The sequence below is a fragment of the Scyliorhinus canicula genome, chromosome 11 (genome assembly GCF_902713615.1).
Source record: "Scyliorhinus canicula chromosome 11, sScyCan1.1, whole genome shotgun sequence".
Classification (NCBI taxonomy): domain Eukaryota; kingdom Metazoa; phylum Chordata; class Chondrichthyes; order Carcharhiniformes; family Scyliorhinidae; genus Scyliorhinus; species Scyliorhinus canicula.
This window is the reverse complement of record NC_052156.1, coordinates 102,944,439-102,961,195: the sequence shown is the minus strand read 5'-3', so window position 1 is coordinate 102,961,195 and position 16,757 is coordinate 102,944,439. Positions and strand designations below refer to the sequence as shown.

At 50.5% G+C, this 16,757-nt stretch overlaps 1 protein-coding gene across 6 annotated transcripts in view; it reads right to left on the bottom strand.

Moving 5' to 3' along the window:
• Nucleotides 1–16,757, bottom strand: part of LOC119973234 (uncharacterized protein C3orf20-like) — a 260,613-nt gene that overhangs the window by 221,400 nt on the left and 22,456 nt on the right. For all 6 annotated transcript variants that reach the window (XM_038810916.1, XM_038810917.1, XM_038810919.1 and 3 more), the window contains exon 4: nt 3,536–4,053. In XM_038810916.1, the coding sequence (XP_038666844.1) occupies nt 3,536–4,053 (518 nt within the window). The remainder of the gene's footprint in view (nt 1–3,535; nt 4,054–16,757) is intronic.

Below are 16,757 nucleotides of genomic sequence, written 5' to 3'. Positions count from 1 at the left end.
CTCTCTTACCTTTTATATATTGAAAAAACTCTTCCTACCTTCCTTTATATTACTAGCTAGCTTGCACTCATACTTCATCTTCTCCCCACTTATTGCTTTTTTAGATGTCCTCTGCTCGCTTTTAAAGACTTGCCAATCCTCTGGCTTCCCACTAATCCTCGCCACTTTGTATGCATTTTCTTTAGCTTTTATGCTGTCCTTGACTTCCCTCATCAGCCATGGATGCCTTGTACTCCACTTCACATGTTTCCTCCTCCTTGGGAAGAATTTCTGTTGTGCCTCCCTAATAACCCCCAAAATCTCCTGCCGTTGCTGTTCCACTGTCTTACTTGCTAGGCTCATTTTTTAATCATCTCTGGTCAGCTCCTCCCTCATGTCTTTGTAGTTACCCTTATTTACTTGTAATACCATTACATCTGACTCCAGCTTCTCCCTCTCAAACTGCAGGGTAAATTCGATCATATTGTGGTCACTGCTCCCTAAGGGTTCCTTCACCTTAAGTTCCCTAATCATGTCTGCCTCATTACACATCACCAAATCCAGAATCGCCTGTTCCCTAGTAGGCTCTGTTACAAGCTGCTCCAAAAAAACATCTTAGACATTTCACAAATTCCTTGTCTTGGGATCCACTACCAACCTGATTTTCCTAATCCACCTGCATATTGAAGTCCCCCGTGATTATTGTTATTTTGCCTTTTTTACATGCCTTTTCTATCTCCTGATTTATTTTCTGCCCCACATCCTGGTTTCTGTTTGTCTTCTTTAATTGCCTTTCCTGCGCGGTTTTGTGATATGTAATTTATGAGTTGTGAAATATAAGGGGTGGGATTAACCGACCACCCGCCGGGTCGGAGAATCGCCGGGGGATGGTGAGAATCCCGCCCCCGCCGCCTGCCGAATTCTCCGGCGCTGCATATTTGCCAGGAGCGGGAATCGTGCATGCCGGTCGGCGGATGCTGGCTGCGGACCCACGGCGATTCTCCGGCCCGCGATGGGCCGAGTGGCCGCCCGTTTTTTTTTTTTTGCCAGTCCCACCGGCGTAAATTAGAGTAGGTCCTTTCCGTCGGGACCTGGCAGCGCGGGCGGCCTCCGAGGTTCTCAGGGCCCCGAGAGGTGCCCCCACGGTGGCCTGGTCCGCGATCGGGGCCCACTAATCCGTGGGCGGGCCTAAGCCATGGGGGCACTCTATTCCTCCGCATTGGCCGCTGTGGTCCTCTGCCATGGCCAGTGCGGAGACGAACCCTCCCACGCATGCGCCGGGATGACGCCAGCACACGCGCCGGTTGGCGTGGCGCCAAGACCCTTCCTCGCCGGCCGGCGGGGCGCAATCCACTCCAGGATGGGCCTAGACCCTGAAGTTGCGTACGATTCTTCACCTTTGGGGCGGCCCGATGCCGGAGTGGCTCGCGCCACTCCTCGGCACCGGGACCCCCCATCCCGCCGGTAGGGTAGAATCCCGCCCAAGTTGTGAAAACCCAATAAAAACTTTTTTTTTTTAATTAACTTTTAAAAATGGCAACAACTTGTCCATCAAGTTGCACCGTGTTGAGTCACCGGGTTTCAATGATGAGGTAGAGTGACGGTAGAGAAGGAAAGGAAAAGCAAATCCTGCACTCCAGATCCCACTGCCCGCCCCATGGGACATCCTTCCCCATCTGCCTTAAGATGTGTGGGTTGAGAATCGGCCTGTTCAGTCACATGAAAACCCATAGTAGAAACTCGCAAACACGAGGAGACATAATCCTCAAATCAAAAGGCAGCCATGCTCCGGCAACTACGCAAGTTTGGAAGACATGACACCCCGCACCAATACCATTACAATTTCAGGGCCAGAGAGGTTACGAGGCGGTGTTTATGACTTATCACAACATTAAAATTAATTTCATTTACATCTGAATGCATCAGACCTAATCTTTTCTATTTGTTAATGGATAAGGAGTACAGCAACGTCATGCCCTACATTGATTTTGATGGTGAATCTATCAGCAAGACATTGTTATCACTTAGCAGGTTAACTCAGACAGGAACTTCCAGATTTCTATGCTTAACTTTGTGTGTGCAGACTGTGGAAGTTGCTGTTCAATATACACTATAATAACAGGGAACACTGATAGGGTTAGTGACCCGATGTCATCACACCTGACTTTATGCATGCTTGGGAGGGCAGCGCACCCGATTTCTGAATGTAAAATTCCCCCTCGAAGTCTAAACCAGGAAATATAAAGCAGCAATTCTAAATTATGCACAGAAAACATTTTCTTCTAACTCTTGCATGGGATGCGAGCATATCACTTGCAAGGCCAGCATTTAGTTCCCATCCCCGGTTGCCCTAGAAGAGCTGGTGGTGAGGCACCTTCTTAAACCACTGCATTCTGTGTCTAACTACACCATAGGGCTGTTAGGGAGTTCTAGTTACTCTAAATGCTAATCCAAGACATTGAACATGAAGCCAGTCATACACAGTAATAGCAGGATGAAAGGTTATATAGAGTTGAATTTATGACATTTGGTTTGAGAGATAAGGAGGTATGAGGCCACAGAGAGATTTGAATCAAATGTTGATTGGACATTTGCTGACTTTGCACATTCCTTCATTTTTTTTACTGGTACATGAAAAGCGAACAGAACCCTAAGAATACAGGAGTTGTAAATATTGGAATATATTAGAAGAGAACATCAAAATTATTGATCTACTGCGGAGTAAAAAAATTAACAATCTGACAGCCTTCTGACTCTTTCTCTCTCCTTTCCTTTCTCTCTCGCTCTCTCCATCTGTCTCTCTCTTCTCCCCCCCCCCCCCCCCCTCCCCAAATATACACATGTTCAACTTTCTTTCTCACCTCAATCATTGAAGAAATCTCTCCTTTCTGTCGAATTTTCCTATCTATGGCCCAGGATTTTCCAGCTGCGCCTACCAGCACCATACCACCCAAACCCACTGGGGATGTTCCAGTCCCATCGAAAGTCAATGGACTGTTGGCTGATCCGCTGCATCCCCGTCGGTGGGCTAGAAAATCCCGGCCTATCTCTGACTTTCACATTGGCTCAGTGGTAGAGCTCTTTCTCTTGAAGGTTGTGAGTGGAAATCCCAGAGACTTAAGTACAGACAGCTAGCTGACACTCCAGTGCAGCACTGAGGGAATGCTTGACTGTCGGTTGTGTCGTCTTTTGGGTGAGATATGAATTAGAGGCTCCGTCTGCTCCCTCACATGGACATAAAAGATTCCCCACGGCACTATTTTAAGAGCACTGGAATTCTCCCTCGCCTCTTGGCCAATATTTCTTCCTCAACCAGCACCTAAAGAGAAGACCTGGTCACTTATTTAGTTGCTGTTTGTGGGAGCTTGCTGTGTCAAAATTGGCTGTCACGTTTCCTACATTACAACAGTGAGTACATTTTAAAAGGTACGTCATTGGCAGGGAAGCACTTTGGGATGCTCGGAGGCTGTGAACTGCGTTCTACAAATGCAAGTCTCGCTTTCTAGAGCTGAGATAGTACAATAGGTAGGTGAATCATTGCCTGAGATTGACTTACGATTGGCTGCAGTAAGTGAAACGGGTTCCTGCTCTATTTTCACAGTTACTTTTTCTGTCAACTCATCTGACACCGTGACAGACTTGGACCTGCTTCCGATCTTGTCGGATTCAATGCTTTGAGGTGACAGACTACCAATAGTCTTTGGCGATTTTAGCGAGGCTCTCCTGGTCTCACAGATGTATCGGCAGGCTGCAGTTGGCCATCTCTTCCTGCTATAGGCCACCTCCTTGACGAAATCACTCCAGCAGTAGTTCAAAATGTTCTCCAGACCCCGCGGAAATGGGATTCCTGCAATCTTACAGTGAAGAATCATCCCATTAATCTCGGTCAGCAGAGAAGAGGCAGAATTTTTCAGTTTCTCAAAATAATACATATGTTCGATTTCATCAGCATATGCAGAAATAAAGACGTTAAGCCCAACGACAGATGAACCATGTCGCTCGCCTAACTCAGTAGTAATGGTTTTCCTCTGTTTAGCAACGATGGACGAGGTTAGCCTTTTGCTCTTAGGTCGCCTGAAAATAATGGAAGAGACAAGCTGGAATAAATGAATGTCCCAGATTTAAAACAGTAGACAACACATTCCAAACCCACGACCACTACCATCTGGAAGAACAAGAGCATCAGATACCTGGGAACCCCACCAGCTGGAGGTTCCTCTCCAAGTCACTCACCACGCTGACTTGGAAATATATCACCGTTCCTTCACTGTCGCTGGGACAAAATCCTGGAACTCTCTCCCTAACAGCACAGTGGGTGTACCTACACCTCAAGGACAGCAGCGGTTCAAGAAGACACCTCGCTACCACCTTCTGAAGGAAACTAGGGATGGGCAATAAATGCTGGCCTAACCAGCGACTCTCACATCCCGTCAATTAATTTAAAACAGGGCCATTAGACAAAATTACATAATATTTACAGGACAAAGACGGGCAATTCTTTTTTTAGAAAACGTTTTTTTGAAGCATTTGTAATTTTCACAGTTTAACAAATTAACATTCTAAACACCAAGCAACCCGACATACGCAATAATATTACAATAACATAACCAACTACCACCCCTGCCCTAGCTCCTAACTACCCGTATATTAGATTCCCTGTCTCTTATTTTTCACTGCCATGTGCGGTAAACCACGTTATTGTATTATATTCACTGTGCTGTATTGTACATGTCTGGGCTTGTCCAGGCTGGCTCCGCCTGTGGCTCCTCCCCTCGGGGCTTCCGTATAAAGGTGGTAAGTCTCCGCCTCCGGCCCCAGTTCGGGTCCAGAGGCTGGAGGCTTGCTGTTTAGTGTATTAAAGCAGTGTTCTTCAAACTCGGGGATCACGCAAATCCCCGCGCAGCAGCCGGCTTTTAATAAGAGAAAATGGTGGGCCGCTCAGGTCGGCCGGCGTGGGTCGTGAAGGTCGGCCGGGTTGGGTCCCGAAGATCGGCCGGTTTGGGTCCCGAAGGTTGGCCAGTTGGTAAAAATGGGTCCCCGGAAAAAAAGTTTGAAGAACACTGTATTAAAGCCTCAGTTAACTTTATCAACTCGTCGTGTATTATTGATGGTGCATCAATTTAATACACTAAACTTCTTAGATGGACGCTTCACTCAAGGTGAACTCCTCACTCAAGCCCGATCGCCTGTAACTGGACCCACAAGCAGCTGACGCTACAGAGATTTTTGAACACTAGCTAAGCTGCTTCGAGGCCTATCTCGCGTCCTTCAACAAGGACTTCACAGACCTCCAGAAGAAGCAGGTCCTCCATGCACGGGTGAGCACAAGAGTCTTTAACCTCATCAGGGACGCCCCATCGTACGCGGAGGCAATAACGCTGCTTAAAGGACACTATGTGAAATCCGTCAACCAGGTATATGCTCGGCACCTCCTCACCACGAGACGGCAACGCCCTGGGGAATCACTCGCGGAATTCCCACGCACCTTGCGCATCCTCTGTTGAAACCGTGACTGCCGGCGATATCGGCTACCCAGCACACGGAGCTGCTGATCAGGGATGCCTATGTCGCGGGTATACACTCGAACTATATCCACCAACATATATTAGAAGGGGGGGACACTCGGCCTCCCAGAGACAGTCCAGCTCTCCAACTCACTGGAGGTGGCCTCCCAGAACCTGGGGGCCTACACCTCTGACCGCGCGGCACCCTCGTGGGCCTCGTGGGCGCGGCTATCAGCCTATTCGGGCGCGACGCAAGCCCTAGGTGCTACTTCTGCGGCCAGAATAATCACCCCCAACAACGCTGCCCACCATGGAACGCCACTTGTAATGGCTGAGGGAAGAAGGGCCACTTCGCAAAAGCCTGCCAGGCCCTACCCCCTCCCGTTAAATCTGCCTGCTGCCTGTCGGTGCCACCCCCAGCTGCCGTGCCACCCACCATGTGCGACCCGTGAGCACCGCCAGCTTTAATCTCAGCCGACACGTGCGACCCACGGGGGCTGCCATCTTGGACGCTATCTTGCACCTCACCCGCCATGTGCGACCCACGGGGACCGCCATCTTGGATGCCATCTTGGGACCCCTCTGCTGCCTCCCGGGAACCCAGCTCGCCCGACCGTACGCTGGCCACTGCTACTGCCGATCGGCCCACCAACCATCTTCTGACACTTGCCTCCGTCATACTGGACCAGTCCCGGCCGCACCACCTCGCGATGTCCACGATGACCGTCAGGATCAACGGGCACAAGACGGCCTGCCTTTTCGACTCCGGGAGCATAGACAGCTTCATACACCCGGATACGGTAAGCCGCTGCTTCCTCCCCATCCTACCTGCGACCCAGAAAATCTCCCTGACTTCCGGATCCCACACTGTGGAAATCCGGGGGTACAGCGTCGCAACCCTCACCGTGCAAGGCGTAGAGTACACCAACTTTAGGCTCTAAGTCCTCCCCCACCTCTGTGCTGCCTTATTAGTGGGGCTCGACTTCCAATGCCACCTTCAGAGTCTTACCTTGAAGTTCAATGGACCCCTGCCCCCTCCCCCCCCTCACCATCTGTAGCCTCGCGACCCTTAAGGTCGCCCCACCCTCCCTTTTCGCAAACCTCACCTCGGACTGTAGGCTCGTCGCTACCAGAAGCAGACGCTACAGTGCCCAGGACAGGACCTTCATCCGGTCGGAAGTCCAGCAACTCCTGCGAGAGGGGATTATTGAGGCTAGTAACAGCCCTGGAGAGCCCAAGTGGTGGTCGTCAAGACTGGGGAGAAGCACCAGATGGTCATCGATTATAGCCAGACCATCAACCGGCACACACAGCTCGATGTGTACCCCTCCCCCGCATATCTGACATGGTCAATCAGATTGCGCAGTATTGAGTCTTCTCTACAGTCGACTTGAAGTCTGCGTACCACCAGCTCTCCATCCGCTCGAAGGACCACCGATACACTGCCTTCGAGGCAGATGGCCGCCTCTATCACTTCCTCAGGGTTCCCTTCGGCATCATTAGCTGGGGGAAGGGCAATTATGATGCCATTGGACATGACTTAGGATGTGTAGGTTGGAGAAGTAGGCTGAAAGGGTTGGGCACACTGGATATGTGGAGCTTGTTCAAGGAACAGCTATTGCATGTTCTTGATAAGTACGTACCAGTCAGGTAGGGAGGAAGGGGTCGAGCGAGGGAACCGTGGTTTACCAAAGAAGTGGAATCTCTTGTTAAGAGGAAGAAGGAGGCCTATGTGAAGATGAGGCGTGAAGTTTCAGTTGGGGCGCTTGATAGTTACAAGGAAGCGAGGAAGGATCTAAAGAGAGAGCTAAGACGAACAAGGAGGGGACATGAGAAGTCTTTGGCAGGTAGGATCAAGGAAAACCCAAAAGCTTTCTATAGGTATGTCAGGAATAAAAGAATGACTAGGGTAAGAGTAGGGCCAGTCAAGGACAGTGGTGGGAAGTTGTGTGTGGAGGCTGAGGAGATAAGCGAGATACTAAATGAATACTTTTCGTCAGTATTCACTCAGGAAAAAGATAATGTTGTGGAGGAGAATGCTGAGACCCAGGCTATTAGAATAGATGGCATTGAGGTGCGTAGGGAAGAAATGTTGGCAATTCTGGACAAGGTGAAAATAGATAAGTCCCCGGGGCCTGATGGGATTTATCCTAGGATTCTCTGGGAAGCCAGGGAAGAGATTGCTGAGCCTTTGGCTTTGATTTTTATGTCATCATTGGCTACAGGAATAGTACCAGAGGACTGGAGGATAGCAAATGTGGTCCCTTTGTTTAAGAAGGGGAGTAGAGATAACCCCGGTAACTATAGGCCGGTGAGCCTCACGTCTGTTGTGGATAAAGTCTTGGAGAGGATTATAAGAGATACAATTTATAATCATCTAGATAGGAATAATATGATTAGGGATAGTCAGCATGGTTTTGTGAAGGGTAGGTCATGCCTCACAAACCTTATCGAGTTCTTTGAGAAGGTGACTGAACAGGTAGACGAGGGTAGAGCAGTTGATGTGGTGTATATGGATTTCAGTAAAGCGTTTGATAAGGTTCCCCACGGTCGGCTATTGCAGAAAATACGGAGGCTGGGGATTGAGGGTGATTTAGAGATGTGGATCAGAAATTGGCTAGTTGAAAGAAGACAGAGGGTGGTGGTTGATGGCAACTGTTCAGAATGGAGTTCAGTTACGAGTGGCGTACCACAAGGATCTGTTCTGGGGCCGTTGCTGTTTGTCATTTTTATAAATGACCTAGAGGAGGGCACAGAAGGTTGGGTGAGTAAATTTGCAGACGACACTAAAGTCGGTGGAGTTGTAGACAGTGTGGAAGGATGTTGCAGGTTACAGAGGGACATAGATAAGCTGCAGAGCTGGGCTGAGAGGTGGCAAATGGAGTTTAATGTAGAGAAGTGTGAGGTGATTCACTTTGGAAAGAATAACAGAAATGCGGGATATTTGGCTAATGGTAAAATTCTTAGCAGTGTGGATGAGCAGAGGGATCTCGGTGTCTATGTACATAGATCCCTGAAAGTTGCCACCCAGGTTGATAGGGTTGTGAAGAAGGCCTATGGTGTGTTGGCCTTTATTGGTAGAGGGATTGAGTTCCGGAGCCATGAGGTCATGTTGCAGCTGTACAAAACTCTGGTACGGCCGCATTTGGAGTATTGCGTACAGTTCTGGTCGCCTCATTATAGGAAGGACGTGGAAGCTTTGGAACGGGTGCAGAGGAGATTTACCAGGATGTTGCCTGGTATGGAGGGAAAATCTTATGAGGAAAGGCTGATGGACTTGAGGTTTTTTTCGTTAGAGAGAAGAAGGTTAAGAGGTGACTTAATAGAGGCATACAAAATGATCAGAGGGTTAGATAGGGTGGACAGTGAGAGCCTTCTCCCACGGATGGAGGTGGCTAGCACGAGGGAACATAGCCTTAAATTGAGGGGTAATAGATATAGGACAGACGTTAGAGGTAGGTTTTTTACGCAAAGAGTGGTGAGGCCGTGGAATGCCCTACCTGCAACAGTAGTGAACTCGCCAATATTGAGGGCATTTAAAAGTTTATTGGATAAGCATATGGATGATAATGGCATAGTGTAGGTTAGATGGCCTTTAGTTTTTGACTTCCCATGTCGGTGCAACATCGTGGGCCGAAGGGCCTGTACTGCGCTGTATCGTTCTATGTTCTATGTTCTATTAATGGGGTCTCGGCCTTCCGAAGGGAAATGGACCGAATGGTTGACCAGTACGGGCTGCGGGCCCCGTTCCTGTACCTGGACAACATCACCATCTGCGGCCATGGCCAGCAGGACCGTGACGAGAACCTCCGGAGCTTCCTCCACACCGCGAAACTCCTGAACCTAACTTATAATAGAGAGAAATGCGTCTTTCACACGACACGTCTGGCCATCCTTGGTTACGTCGTGGAACACGGACTCCTAAGGCCCGACCCCGACCGCATGCGCCCTGAAGAGATGCCTGGGGTTCTTCTCCTACTATGCCCAGTGGGTCCCCAACTATACGGACAAGGCCCGCCCACTGATCAAATCTACTACTTTTCCCCTGACGGCCGAGGCCCAACTGGCCTTCCACCGCATTAAAGCAGACATTGCCAAAGCCGTGATGCACGATGTGGATGAGTCCATCCCATTTCAAGTGGAAAGCGATGCATCGGACTTTGCTCTGGTCGCCACACTCAACCAGGCGGGCAGACCTGTGGCTTTCTTCTCCTGTACTCTCCATGCCTCCGATATTCGACACTCCTCTGTGAAAAAGGAGGCCCAGGCCATCGTTGAAGCTGTGAGACACTGGAGGCATTACCTGGCTGGCAGGCGATTCACTCTCCTCACTGACCAACGGTCGTTTGCCTTCATGTTCAATAACGCACAGCGGGGCAAGATTAAGAACGACAAGATTCTGAGGTGGAGGATCGAGCTCTCCACCTACAATTATGATATCTTGTATCGTCCTGGGAAGCTCAATGAGTCCCCAGATGCCCTATCCCGCGGTACATGTGCCGCCGCACAAGTAGACCGACTCCTGGCCTTCCACAACGACCTCTGTCACCCGGGGGTTACCTGCTTTTTCCATTTCATCAAGGCTCACAACCTCCCTTACTGCATCAAGGAGGTCAGGTCCGTAACCAGGGACTGCCAGGTGTGCACGGAGTGCAAACCGCACTTCTATCGGCCATACAGAGCACACCTGGTAAAGGCCTCCCGCCCCTTTGAGCACCTCAGCATGGACTTCAACCCTCCACTGATCGTAACGTGTACTTCCTCAACATCGTTGATGAGTACTTCAGATACCCCTTCGCCATACCCTGCTCTGACATGACCTCTGCCACCGTCATCGAGGCACTGCACAGCCTTTTCACCCTGTTGGGGTTCCCCGCCTATATCCACAGCGATCGGGGTTCCTCCTTTATGAGCGATGAGTTGCGTCAGTTCTGGCTCAGCAAAGGCATCGCCTCCAGCAGGACGACCAGCTACAACCCCCGGGGAAACGGACAGGTGGAGAGGGAGAGCGCGATGGTCTGGAAGGCCGTCCTTCTGGCCCGACGGTGAAATAATCTCCCAGCCTCCTGCTGGCAGGAGGTCCTCCCCGATGCGCTCCACTCCATCCGGTCGCTCCTATGTACAGCTACTAAAGTGACCCCTCATGAACGCTTGTTTTCCTTCCCCAGGAAGTCCACCTCCGGGGTCTCGCTCCCGTCCTAGCTGACAGTCCCCGGGCCCGTCCTTCTATGGCAGCATGCGAGGAGCATGCTCTCCATGCTCCATGCAAACCCCCAATACGCCTACGTGGCACACCAGGACGGGCAGCAGGACACAGTCTCCCTTCGGGATTTGGCTCCTGCAGGCTCCCCGGAAACCATCACCACCACCCTCCACTCCACACGTCTTTCCCCCCCCCCCCCCCCCCCCCACCCCCCCCTCCTTCTGCTGACGTTCAGTTTTCCTGAGGACAGGCAATTCACTCTAACTCGTCCACACGGTGTATATAATCCACAATGCCTCCTTCCACCTTACTTCATCAAACCACATCAATTTGGCTTTCTACTCTTTTCTCCATCATGTCCTTATGCAGTTTCCCCTTAAATGCGTCTGTTCAGGGGTTGGGTTTGGGGAATACATAGAAACATAGAAAATCGGAGCAGGAGTAGGCCATTCGGCCCTTTGAACCCCCTCCGCCATTCATTATGATCATGGCTGATTATGCAAAGTAACCTGTTCCCACTTTCCCTGCATATCCTTTGACCCCTTTAGTCCCAAGAGCTATATCTAACTCCTTCTTGAAAACATACAGGGCGAGATGAAACGGAAAAGTTTCTAAGTGTCATTTGTGGCGGATTTTGCTGGGAGTTTCCCTCCGGCTCTGCCAGCAAGTTCCCCACCGCTATATAACGACACTTAGGGCGCGATTTAACAGAAAATCTTCAAAGTATGGTAGCGAGCGAGTACTGCCACGAGCTTCCCAACCGTCGACCCGGAGGGATCATCAAATGTTAATTGGTCACTTAACGAGGCCCCACGGGCTTCACACCGCAAATGACTGTCCCACAGGCTGATTCGCTGGGACCGTGCTCACTGCCCCTCTGCTAACGAAGGGGAGCAGCACTTAAACCGTTACCGCAGAAGTAATCCTGCAGCATGCAGCCATGCCACCAAGGAGACCGGCTCCAAGATTCAGGGATAGAATTCATTGGATTTACAGTGCAGCATGAGGCCATTCAGCCCATCGGGTCGGCACCAGCCTTTGGACCAGCCACCCTATCCCCGTAACCCAGTAAACCTACCAACCTTTTTGGACACTAAGTGTAATTTAGTGCGGCTAATCCACCTAACCTGCACATCTTTGGACTGTGGGAGGAAACCGGGGCACCCGGAAGAAACCCACGCAGACACGGGGAGAAAGTGCAGACTTCGCACAGACAGTGGCCCAAGCTGGGAATCAAACCCGTGACCCTGGCGCTGTGAAGCAACTGTGCTAGCCACTGTGTTATTGTGACACCCATACCGACCTGGCACGCCTGCTGAACAGTGGAGTCGCAACAGTGTACCTGTTACCCCAAGGGGCTTGGCAGGTCAGCCACAGGACAGCCACTACCACCTGGGAGGAAGTGGCAGCAGCCGTCAGCACGGGGAGCGTGACCTGGAGGATCGTCACACAGTGCTACAAAAGACAAATGACCCCCACCAGGCCGCACGGGTAAGTTGGCATCGGCCCCTGGCACTGGTCCTGACTGCCATCCCCGCTCTCCCCCCACCTAACGACAACCATGCACCTAACACCGCCCCCATCCAACACCATGCCACGTTCCACCCAACCCATGCCCAGCAATGGTGCTCACCTCATGGGCCTCATTATATCGGGTCTTGCCAGCAATCACCGGCCTCCATACTGGCATCATTAGCCAGGTCCTACGCGGGTATCCCTGAACCCCCAAGAGCCACCCTGGGGTGTCTCTTGATGCCGGGGATCTCCGAGTGTACCAGGATGTAGCTGTCATGCACACTCCTTGGGAAGCATGCACACACGCACATGATCTTCATGTGGTGGTCACACGCAAGTTGGACGTTCAGGGAGTGGAACCCCTTCCTGTTGAAGTAGGGCGTTCCCTGATGCCCCGGTGCATGCAAGGTGACATTTGTGCCATCTATTACACCCTGGACCTGGGGCATCCCAGCGATGGCAGAGAATCCTGCTGCCCAGGCATCCTTTTGGGCTTGGTGCAGGTCAAAGTTTATATAGTTTGCTGTCTAGGCAAACAGGGCATCTGTGGTTCACGGATGCCCTTGTGGGTTGTTGGTTGGGAGATGCCACAGAAATCCTCGCTTGAGCCCTGGAATGATCCTGAGGCATAAAGGTTCAAAGCTGCGTTGACATTGACGACCACTGGGAGCGGGTATCCTCGTCCATGTGATGCCAAGTCCTCAAGGACATGGCACAGGTGCCACAGCATCCCCTTGTTGAGGCAGAGCCTCCTGCGGCACACACTGTCCGTCATCTATTTGAACATCCAGTGACACCTTGTGCCGTCATTGGCCTCCCCCTCTGGGTCCCTTCCTGGCCTGGTGGGCAGCCGGGTCCCCAGGTGTGAGGCAGGGCCCTGCACATGGGCTGCCACCTCGAGCCTCTGCCGATGCTGCTGCCACTGCCGCTGCCTTCTCCGGTGTCGGGCTGCCTGGACTGCAAGTAGCACTTTGAGACAAGCTTTCGCGGGATCCAAGATGTCATCCATCCCATGTAATATTTATAAGGAATTGACAAGGGTGAGGGACAGTCAATCAGCGATGGTTTACAGCCCGGTACCCAGCACACCATGCATAGGCACCCTTGCCACAGTGGGAGCCCCTGGGCACTAGAGCGTGCACCCCAGACACCCCCTGGTAACGTTACCTGACGTGGGCACCGTTACCTCCCTGGTGCACATACCCACCCTCTGGTTGTGGGGATATCCCCAGTGTTGGGGCCCAGCTCCTTGTGGACGTGGCACCACATGGAGGAAGATATCCGCTCCCAGTGGTCATCAAAGTCACCACAACACTGAACCCTTATGCCTCAGGATCATTCCAGGGCTCAAGCGAGGATTTGTGTGGCATCCCCCAACCAACAGCCCATAAGTGCATCTGTAAAGCCACGGGTGCCGTGTTTGCACCCCAGACACCCCATGGTAACGTTGCGCTCAAGCAAAAGCGCGATGAGGCCGTTAGATCGTGCCATTAGTCCCTTTTTTGGGCCCTGTCAAGTTTCTTACAGGTTTAGCCCACATGTTGAATGATTTTCATCGCGGGGAGCTGAACTCAGCGATGGGGGAACAGGGTTAGATGCCAGGAGGCCTGTAGATCCTGTGTGAGTCGGCCTTCGTCGGTTTAACGCCTCCTTAAGCAAGTGGGGCTTGGTCCTGCCCATTGTGGGTTGGATTCTGGTCGTGCCGCCTTGCAGAGCTTGGGTGAAACCCGCGAGGCATAGTGGCTGCCAGGAAGCCTGTGGAAGGCTTCACCCAGCATCTACCGGCCACGTCACCCTCCCGTCTGGGCGCGATGTTGCTAGTAGATTGCGCCCACAATGTTTTGGCCTCAACTGCTTTCTGTGGTAGCAAATTCCACAGGCTCGCCACTCTCTGGGCGAAGAATTTTCTCCTCATTTCTGTCCTAAATCATCTACCCTCTATCTTTGGACTGTGACCCCTGGTTCTGGACTCCCGCATCTTCGGAAACTTCCTTCCTGCTAGTCCTGTTAGAATTTTATAGGTTTTTAAGAGATCCTTCTTCATTCCTCAAAATTCCACCAAAAATAATCCTAATTGACTCAATCTCTCCTCACATGTCAGTCCGACATCCCAACAATCCATCTAGTCAACCTTGCTGCACTCCCTCTATAGCAAGAACATGTTTCCTAAGGTAAGGAGACCAAAACTGCACACAATATTCCAAGTGTGATCTTACCCTGTATAACTGTAACAAGACATCCCTGCTCCTGTATTTGAATCCTCTCGCAATGAAAGCCAACATACTATTTGCCTTCTTTCCCGCCCGCTGGACCGTCATGCTTAATGGTGGTGCAGTGGCAATGCTGCTAGACTGCTAATCCAGAGGCCCAGGCTAGCTTGTTTGGCTCAGTGAGCTAGACAGCTGGTTTGTAATGCAGAACAAGACCAGCAGCGCGGGTTCCATTCCCGTACCAGCCTCCCCGAACAGGCGCCGGAATGTGGCAACTCGGGGTTTTCACAGTAACTTCATATTGTGACAATAAAAGATTATTATTATTAATACTCAGGACAACTGGTGGAATTTAAATTCAATTAATAAAATCTGGAATTAAAGGTTAATCTCAGCAATGGTGACCATGAAACGATCATCGATTGTTGTAAAAACCCATCTGGTTCACTGATGTCCTTTATGGATGACAATCTGCTGTGCTTACCTGGTCTGGCCTACATGTCACTCCAGACCCACAGCAATGTGGTTGACTCTTAACTGCTCCTCTGAAATGGTAACTCAGTTCAAGGACAATTTAGGATGAGTAATAAATGCTGGCTTGCCAGCAACATACATAACCCATGAAAAAAATAAAGAAAAATCCTCAGTGTGCTAAATATTACACTGACGAGGGCAATACGGCAGCATGGTAGCATTGTGGATAGCACAATCGCTTCACAGCTCCAGGGTCCCAGGTTCGATTCCGGCTTGGGTCACTGTCTGTGCGGAGTCTGCACATCCTCCCCGTGTGTGCGTGGGTTTCCTCCGGGTACTCCGGTTTCCTCCCACAGTCCAAAGATGTGCAGGTTAGGTGGATTGGCCATGCTAAGTTGCCCTTAGTGTCCAAAATTGCCCTTAGTGTTGGGTGGGGTTACTGGGTTATAGGGATAGGGTGGAGGTGTTGACCTTGGGTGGGATGCTCTTTCCAAGAGCCGGTGCAGACTCGATGGGCCGAATGGCCTCCTTCTGCACTGTAAATTCTATGCAAATACGGTGGTGCAGTGGTTAGCACTGCTGCCTCACGGCGCCGAGGTCCCAGGTTCGATCCCGGCTCTGGGTCACTGTCCGTGTGGAGTTTGCACATTCCCCCCCGTGTTTGTGTGGGTTTCACTCCCACAACCCAAAGATGTGCAGGGTAGGTGGATTGGCCACGCTAAATTGCCCCTTAATTGGAAAAAATGAATTGGGTACTCTAAAATTATTTTTCAAAAATATTACACTGACAACCAATTTAAGATGGTCAGTCAGGATTGCAGTGTGGCACAGTTACGTGTACTGGAAACTGCATATATTGAGACACAGAGCCATGTTCTTTCCAGACAGAAAAGACACATACACAGATTACGCCTGTTTCAGCTGAATAAAATAGGTGATAACCATTCACTAGGTTTTTTCCTCAGGGCAATGCCTTAACCAATCAGAATTAAGCTGCCAGGTTTACATTTTCAAACAATGCTTCGCAGTTAACTGTCAGTCATCAACAACTGGTGCACTCGCCATGGCAATGCCTCTACCATAAGACTATAAGAAACAGAAACAGGAGTCGGCCATTTAGCCCCTCAGCCTGTTCCACTATTCATTAGGATCATGGCTGATCAGACATTCCTCAGGTCCACTTTCCTGCCCTTTCCCTGTAACCCTTGATCTCCTCACTGATCAAGAATTTATCTATCTCAGCCTTATCTCAGACTCTGCCCTTACAGCTCTCTGTGGCAAGGAGTTCCAAAGACTCACAATCCTCTGAGAATAAATTCCTCCTCATCTCGTCTTAAATTGGCACCTCTTTATGCTTCTTTATGAGACTATGCCTTCTGGTCCTAGACTCTCCCATGAGGTGAAACATCCTCTCAGCATTTACCCTGTCAAGCCCCTGAAGAAACCTGTATGATTTCATGGGATTACTTCTCATTCTTCTAAATTCCAATGAGTAAAGAGTCCCAACCTGTTTAACCTTTGCTCAGAAGACAACCCTCCATACTGGGGATCATCCTCATGAACCATCTCTGAATCACCTCCTTTTGTGTTGCAGCCTTCTGCAGTTTTTCTCCATTTAAACAATACTCTGTACTTTGGTCTCGCTTCCAAAATTAACAACTTCACATTTTCCCACATTAGACATAATTTGCCAACTTTTTGCTCGCTTACCTGTTGATGGGAAATGCTCTGACTGGTGTCCAGTTACTAGTGGTGTGCCACAAGGATCTGTTTTGGGGCCGTTGCTGTTTGTCATTTTTATAAATGACCTGGAGGAGGGCGTAGAAGGATGGGTGAGTAAATTTGCAGGTGACACTAAAGTCGGTGGAGTTG